Source organism: Neophocaena asiaeorientalis, unplaced genomic scaffold, assembly GCF_003031525.2.
Source record: "Neophocaena asiaeorientalis asiaeorientalis breed wild unplaced genomic scaffold, Neophocaena_asiaeorientalis_V1.1 scaffold965, whole genome shotgun sequence".
Lineage (NCBI taxonomy): Eukaryota > Metazoa > Chordata > Mammalia > Artiodactyla > Phocoenidae > Neophocaena > Neophocaena asiaeorientalis.
The window spans coordinates 365,510-373,818 of NW_020172079.1; the positions used below are offsets into that span (position 1 = coordinate 365,510).

The 8,309-nt window shown below is 48.0% G+C and overlaps 1 protein-coding gene across 1 annotated transcript in view; it reads right to left on the reverse strand.

The window, feature by feature from the left end:
- GNAO1 (G protein subunit alpha o1) overlaps positions 1-7,496 on the reverse strand; it is a 152,817-nt gene extending 145,321 nt beyond the window's left edge. Inside the window, 2 exon segments of the mRNA XM_024751432.1 lie at positions 7,310-7,403; positions 7,406-7,496. Coding sequence (XP_024607200.1) covers positions 7,310-7,403; positions 7,406-7,496 — 185 coding nt within the window.
- Positions 7,497-8,309: the final 813 nt, after the last annotated feature.

Here is an 8,309-nt window from a genome sequence, read left to right on the forward strand (position 1 = left end):
GTTGGCTAAGTCATCAGCAGGGAATCCAGGGTAAATTCTTGGTGATGCAGTCCTATCCTTAAATATATTATCTCCCTTTCCTCTATTTTTGGTTGAGAAATCAAGCGAGCAGGGGGACAAATTCAAGGCACCAACTATTAGCCTTGCAGGATTTTGTTTTACTTTAATTTTTTGGTGCTATGAAAAGCACAATGTTTTTCCTCTTTTCTGTAAAGAAAATTAGAACTAAAGATGGCTCAGCAGATAAAAGCTGTGGGCGGTAAATACTCCCACTATTCCCCCCTGCATTTCAGGCTTCTAGGTTTCTCTTTGCATTTACTGAGCTAGAATCCTGAAAGAGGCCTGAGGAATTCTAGCTCATATCCTAAGTAAGAGATGAAAAGACTGAGGCTCAGAGGGGCTAAACGACTTGCCCAAAGTCAAGTTAGAGAAGGAGCCAAAATTAAAACACAGCTCTCCTGAGCCTCCCCTTTAACTATTCTGCAAATCTCCCAACTCCCTGGATCTTATGCACCTGAACCCGGGCAAGTGCCTTCCTGTCTATGTAGCCCTCCCATCCAGGGGGGAAGTCAGGGCTGTCTCCATTTCTAAGCATCCTGGAAGCCACAGACAAACCACTTCTTCCTTTAACATGTCACTGGGTCCCTCCTCCCAGAAACATCCTGTTTCTCAATCACAGGATACTTTCAGATCCTCCTCTTTGGTTTGAAAAGCACATCTGCATGAAAAGTTTGGTTAGACGTGGTTTTCTCTAAATGCCTCTCAGGACTTTCCTGGCTGAGAAAGCTTTGTGGTTGAGGTTGCTATTCTGCAATTATCTTGGCCTTAAAAGGGCTTTCATGGGTACCCCCTACCCCCTCAGGAGGGAGCCAGAATTGATTCTTCTATGTTTAGAACCTCGCATCAAAGACCTCAAGAATCTGAACATGAAGGTAATTCCCAATTTCACAGCTCACTTAGAACAGGAAAGGAGATTGGGGTAGCCCTGGGCCAACTACTCTAGGAAACGGAGCCCCCAGAGCAGCAGGGGCAGAGCCACCTATCTCGACTCCTGGTCCAGTGCTCTCTCCCACTCTCTGTAATATCACTCCAACCTCCTGGGCTGAAACAGCTGCGCCATCAAAAATGTCATATCACTTATGACAACACAGTTAGTTATATAACTGATGCTGCAGAGCAGGCAAGGGGAAGAAGCCCTGAGCGTGAACCACAGCGCCCCGCTTCTGGCTCTCAGGCAAGCTAAGGCCCACATACTTGAGAACTCCATATGGGAAGGGAACACCCACTAATCAATCAAAGGAATCACAACTGTAGCTGACATGTGTAAAATGATTTCTAGAAAACTGTTAAAAGGGCATTTCATATATTACATCACTTAATATACAAGCCTGTTAGGTATTTTTATTATCAGCCCCATTTTACAGGCAAGGAAACTGAGGCACAAGAAAGTAACTTGTTTAAGGGCACTTCTAGTTAGTGGTAGAGTCAAGATTTAAAGCCAAGCAGCCTGGTTACAGAGCCCAAGCTGCTAACTGCCTCTGTTTTAAAAGCACGCTAAACGGCTTCTCCCGATAGGAATCCACCTATCTCTTTGAACCAGTAACAGGTCACTGCTCCTTTCTCTCCTTCCTCCGCTATGCTAATGACTGATTTCTCAGGAGGTTTCTTTCCTAACCAGTATTGTGCATAAATGAGAAACATAGAATAAAATAAGAATGTGATACCGGTTTGAACAAATTCTTAGAATGCAGTTTGAGCATCTTCAAGCTTTTTATAATGATGCAGTCAATAAAGTGAGGTGAAGTGCTCTTCTTACAGCATCTAACCATTTTAAAATCCATGTAGTATGTATGTAAACATACACATACGTGCACATTAAAAAAATTTTTTTTAAATCAAAAGTTGTTCTTTGCTAGTGTCATATTTTGGGGTAATTCTTTCCAAAATGTTTTTTTCAGTTTGAAATCACCTCCTCACCAGCTTGTCTACTGTCTTTCAGATCAAAATGTGCTCTTGTGATAACGGTCCGTCTAGCTTTGTAAGAAATGAGAGATTTAGAACACCCTGGGAGAGAGGGAACCATGTCCCTGCGTCCAGATTGACTGAGCACATGTCAGAAAAATACGACCTTATTCTACTCATATTAAATCTCCAGTATTAACAGTGAGAAGCTGAAAAACATAAGTGATCCTGTCCTATCTTTAGCAGGTGTGGCTAAGATGCATGATATAATCTGGGGAGTTCCAAGTGCTAAAAAAACAAGACAGTCCTCTGACTCTGGGCACTATAAATCTAATCTAGCCCCACACAGAGACTAGAAATTCTGGATTCCTCTGGAGTCTTGTCAATCCTGCATGAAGCTTCATCCATTTAATCTCATCAGCAACAACCCTTTCAACAAGCACACGGGTTCGATTTCAGAATCCAACAGGTGACTGAGGTTCAAGAATTCCACAGCTGATTCCTGAGGCGATCAGGTGGACTGTTTGCTACTCTTCTGGCAGGAAGGTCTGCTGGTATTTACAGCTCAGTGAACAGTAAGGAGGGAGAGAGCACCATCCATCAGCAAAGGAGAACTCATCTGCTACTTGATCTGACATTCTGTTTGCGCTCACACTGTCTCCAGAGAGCAAGGTGCATCCACTTGAATAAACATGGAGACAGGAGGAAGGGGAGGGGGAGCAAAGCAGCCAAAGAGATGACTGCAGAAACAAGAAGTCCACAGATCGAGGAGCTCTCAGTGGAGCGCTGCCCCAACATGGGACCGTTTGGGGATGTGCAGGAAACACCCTTTCAGACGACTGTACTTTTACTGAGTAATGGCTGCAAGTTGCTGTTCATCTCCTCTCACGCCTGCCACTTAGCAGGTGCCAAACAGTGGTGTGCTGAATGAACACAGGCTTGCCCTGAACCTAAGCCAAAGACTAAACACCCTAATTACAAAGTCAGGGTCAGCTGGTAGAAGGAAACCACCAGCTTTTGGCAATCTTAAGATTGTCTTCCCTGTCTGGTAGGGTCTCTCCTTGGACTCCAATCCTACTGGAAGGGCTGGGATATTTGTATGAGCAATGGTGTCTTCACCAAATCCTTAAATTTTGTTTTACCAGTGGCACTGAGCAAGCACCTTGGAAAGGAACACACATCCAAAGTGCTCCACTTTACTGTGTTCACTTATATAAAGCCTACCAGCTAGCAAGCCATGCCTCAATTGCCACCTTCGGACTCTCTAGCTCCCTAAAAATTCACTTAATGCTCCAGAGACAACAGATAGCCTGAATATGACATCACAGAAAACTCAACATCTCAAATGAGGACAAACTGTGGTGTCCACAGCAACTCCACAGTTCATTTTACATTTTCATCAGGTAGACGGTCCAAGTAGTTGTCACTATTTGCTCAGAATGGGAAGTCACTTAAAGTGATTCTGTTGATTCCATATATAATGCCTTAAGAGATTTCTTTGAGAGGGTTTTGGTGATTAAATAAAATTAACACTTGCTGTTAAAATTTTGATTAATTGGAATAAAAGAGTCCCCTGATTGACTGCAAAAATGATGAGGCTGTATCACAGGCGAGGTCAGGAGCTCCTAACAAGCAAAATTATTTAAAATGTCACACATAAAACGTCACTGATTACTCATGGTATGTGTAAAATTATATTTTGCCGTCTCAATGATCATTGTTTATTTCTCAGTACGGAAATGTTCTGGATTGTCTGACACAGAGCTCCCAAACACTAGTTCACATACACAAAGGAAAAAAAACCTAGCAAGCTATTTTCAAATGAAAATAGGAAAAAAAACCTAGCAAGCTATTTTCAAATGAAAATTTTAATAAAGTATTAAGAATCACGCTTTTCAAATGACAGTCTAACATGTAGCCCTCTTGATGGATGCAAGTTTCCCACTGCAACATGTATCAAGCAAAAGAATGTCAAAGGTCAGTTTCCCTGCAATGTTCCTAGGCTGGTGTGGGTGTTAACACTTTGTTCTAAACAGCATCTGCCAGCCAGGCCTTTGTAATATAATTTCAGTTACTACAGGCATATATGGAAGCCCCATCCGTCTTCTAATCAGCACGCCATAATGTGGATAAGAATGTACGCTGAATGGAGTGGCTCTTTGCTCTTCTGGAAATGCTGATTAAAAAGGATCTGGAGATGTCTCAATATCAATATTCTTCCTCTCAATGCAACAGGCTGGGCTTTTAAACCCCAGTCCCCATTAGGAAGTCATCGAGTTCTCACAGGGCATCACTCACAGAGAACGCTCTAATTTCATCTGCCTGGGTGAAATAAAAGAGCATCCTGATTAACTCGTAAGTATGGTCTGATAGGTTGTTAACCAATCATACTGGCCAGGCAAGTCCAAAATTGCGTTCTGTAAATGCCACCTAGATTTTCAGGGCCAGCCCCACCCATAGTACAGTTCGCCTGATTCAAGTGACTCTCACCCAAGTGGCAATCTGGAAAATCACCTCTTCGAGGGAAAGCTCAAAAGAATTTGTCACTAGGATACAGTGACACCAATCCCACATTTTGTGGTTAATAAAACAAGTCCTGCATCCAGCTTGGCACAAGGCCCTGATCTGATTTATTTCAAGCCAAGCTGGAGGGCTCATAGGAAAAGCTGCCATTCATGAATGCTTCAGGACAGGACACTAGGGTCCCTTGTGGCAAAATTTACATGGGCCAGAAATCTTTCTGACTCACCTTTTGAGCAAACAACTCATTTCCTAAAGAGAACTGGTGTATTTTTTAAAATATACTAACAGTTTTACCTACAAAATCTCAATTTTGCCTGTTATTTTTCTCCAAAAAGGCATCCTGTCAGGTGATAAAGGGAGGAGTGCAGGGAAAAGAGAGAAAGTGCCAGGACGTCTGATTTAACCATCTGAAATATCTAACGCTTGATTTTCCCCCCCTCCCTCCTCTGTGTAACCAAATATGAGACGCAGAAGACTTTCCCGGAGAAGTCTAAATACAGCCTTCATTTAAGATTTTCTGCCCCAGTACATAATTAGGAAATTTCATTCTAAAATGGCACACCTATCTCCTTGGAGAGCATGCCTCTGTCTGAATAAAAAAGGTGAGGTATCCTTCAGGGTACTCAGTATATATTTTTAAACTTCTTATTAAATCAACCTAAGTTATGGAGCTTGTTCAGGAAAAGCAGGTAAGGAGGTGCTTTGGCAGAGGCAAAGTTAATTTCCAGCCTCTAGCATACACCCTGCTTCCATCCCCGCTTCCCTCAACCGAGCGTTTCCGAATGCCTTCGGCCTCCTTCGAAGAGGCTCGGCTCTCTCCGCCGAGGTCCCGGCTCGGCTCCGAACAGTGCCGAGTCCCTCCGAGCCTCGCGCCCAGCCTGCGCCGAGCCGAGCCGAGCGCCACCAAGCTGAGCCTCCTCGACTTTTCCAGCCTCGGCTGGGCGCTGTCCACCACTCGCAGCGCCTGAAACCTCACCCAGCTCCGGTGGCTGGGGCTTCTACTGGGTTGCAAGCCTGCCACTGCAGATTACAGAGTTCTGAAGTTTTGAAACGTCCCCTTTAGGGAGAAAGGGGTGGTGCTGCTTGCACTTACCGACCTGCAAGGGCTCCAGGCAGATGCAACATGCACCTTGTTGCAATGAGCAATTCCCCAGGCCCCGCCTTCCCATCCATTTGGGTTGCACAAGCTTCAAAGAAGCCCCAGGCCAAATTACCCGTGGATAATTTGGGTGCGGCAAGCCAAGGGGCCTCTGTACAGAAAGCCCCAGGGAGCTCTCGAACAAAAATAAGAACACGTCAAGCAGACGGGAGAAATTGTCTCCGAGTCGCTACTCCCTACCATCATGGCGCCGCCTAGAACCCGCTTGTCATGCCTGTTACACATGCAAGATATTTTGCATCTTGGTTCTGAAACCGCAAGCATGCTTCGTCTCCCACCCACCTTTCTGCGAAAGGGGTTTTTACTTTCCATTGTTTTCCTACGGGATGCAATAACTTCGGCTATTCTGTCAAGTTGAAAAATAATCATTTTTGTTTACTGCACAGCAACCCCTAATTAGGAGCTGTGTGTGCACGAAGGTGTCACAGCAAAGCGACGTGGAATCCTCGCTAAAAGGTCTTAACGAACTCCTCCGTCCCGAACCGAGAGGCCAACGGAAGCAGCGGGGCTAGGAGGCCCAAGGGCGCGCACCCCTTTCCTAAGGTCACCCCCTCCCCAAGCAAAGCTGCCTGTGGGCTCACCAGGAACTGCTAACCAGGAGTGGATGGGGCAAGAAGCAAGCCTGGGAGTAGGAAGGAGGGGCAAGGCTCCTTACTGAGAAAGTGAGGAAGGGAAGGAATATCCCATTTTGTTTTAATTTTCAACCATCACTCAAATCCACCCCCAGCTAATTAGGAGGGGAAACTGATACCTAAGGCAGAAGGGGGTGGTGCAGCAAGTGGGGCCTGAAATCCGCATTGTGGGTAGATTACATGGAACACAGCCTATGCAGAGTGTAAATAAATACATTGATAAAGGCCATAGAGTGAACGAAAACTGCCAGTGTCAGGAGAGCAAAGGCTGGGAGGATGGGGGAGAAAGGTGGGGGAGCAGCAAGGGGCGGGCATTCAGCCTCACAGCCAGCGTCCTCCTTCCACCTCTACCTTGGATACACCTGTGCCAGCCACATTCGCTTGAACACCCACCCCCTCCCCTACCACACGTCCCTTCCCCTAACCTCCGTCCTTTGGGGGTGGGGAGGAGGGGCAGAAACCACAGCTTCTAATTCAGCACCAAATCCATGAACAGCAGACACTTGATACTCCACCCCAGCCTAGGGCTGGGTCCCCTCCATGTTTTAGCCAAGTTCAAAAATCACTGCCCCAGGAGAAGAGTAGGGGGAAGTGGGATTATGGATGTGGAGTAGGGGGTGGAGGAAGGAGAAGAGAGAAATAGAGACAGAATGATACAGAGACACAGAGATAGAAATAGACGCAGCGACACACAGGAAACACCACACAATCAAGAGTAATGATCATAATCATGTCAATAATGTGATGTTCTGATCAATATGGCGGACACTGTCATTCATACAACTACAGGCGCTCCCCTTCCCTCCACCCCAGCCCGGAGAAAAAAACACCCACCCTGAGAGTTGGGGTGGAGGACCCAGAACCAACGTAGGGCCTGGGGGAGGGGAGTCAAATTCAGGTGTGTGTATGCGTGTGCGTGTGTGCACGAATTAAATACCGGGCCTGGAGAGCAATGTGAAGTGAGCAAGGTAATAAAAATTATTTAAAAATTATACTTAATAAAAGTACAAATCCCAATGCCACAGGGACTTACTTCATCTGCTTCACAATGGTGCTTTTTCCAGATTCTCCAGCCCCTGTTGGGACAGACAGGGGGGAAAATTTGGTGAGTGTCAGCTTGGGGGAATGGCGGCGCTGATGCCATCCTCTTTGAGGTTTTTCTCAATCGCCTTGCTCCGCTCGAGGGCGGCTCGCTCCTCTGCGCTCAGAGTACATCCCATGGTGGCCCCTTCCCTGCCACAGCCCGCACGACTCGGCTGGCACGGCTCCCCGGCTCGGCGCGCCCCCCACCCCCCCAGAAAGCAGAGCCTGGGCTCAAAGGGGAAAAAATCACGATAGACTCCCCTTGGCTGAAAACAAAAATGTCGCGAAACCAGAACCCCCCAAAAAGACAGCCTCTAACAAGATTCCAGCCGCGGAGACTCGCGGCAGCTGGCGGGGCTCTGGGGGTGTCGAGGCGAGGGTGGCTGGGGTCTGGGGTTCCGGAGCCGAGGGAGGAGGCGCCTGCGGTCCGAGGAGGCGCGAGCTGCAGGCACTGAGGCTTGTGCACGACCCAAAATAAATAAAATAATAGTCGAGGCAGGAATCGCAGCCGGAGCCGGCGGAGGGTGGGGTGGGGGGCAGGGTGGGTCCTGCTGCCGCTGCTGCCGGAGGAGGAGGCGGCGCGGGGTGTGGAGGGAGTGAGTTAGGGGGTGCTGCTAGTGTATTTGCATCGCTGTTCCTCAGCCGTCGGTGCGTCCGCGGCGCCTTCGCCGACCCCCGCGCGCTGGGCAGGGCTGGGCAAGGGGCCGGGCCGGGGCGCAGGTCTCTAGCGGGAGACGGCGTCGCTGTTTCCCAGAGCTAGCATCGCTCGGTGGAGCCTACCGAAGAGAAAGGGAGAGCGCGACGGAGCCGCGGGCAGCCGGGAGCTCGAGGGGGAGCGAGAGAGGAGAGAGTCTGGGAGGGAGGGGAGAAAAAAAATGAAGGGAGAGCGAGCGAGCGAGCGCGCGCGCTCCACAGACCGGGCGGGGGAGGGGGCGAGCGCAGCGCGCGAG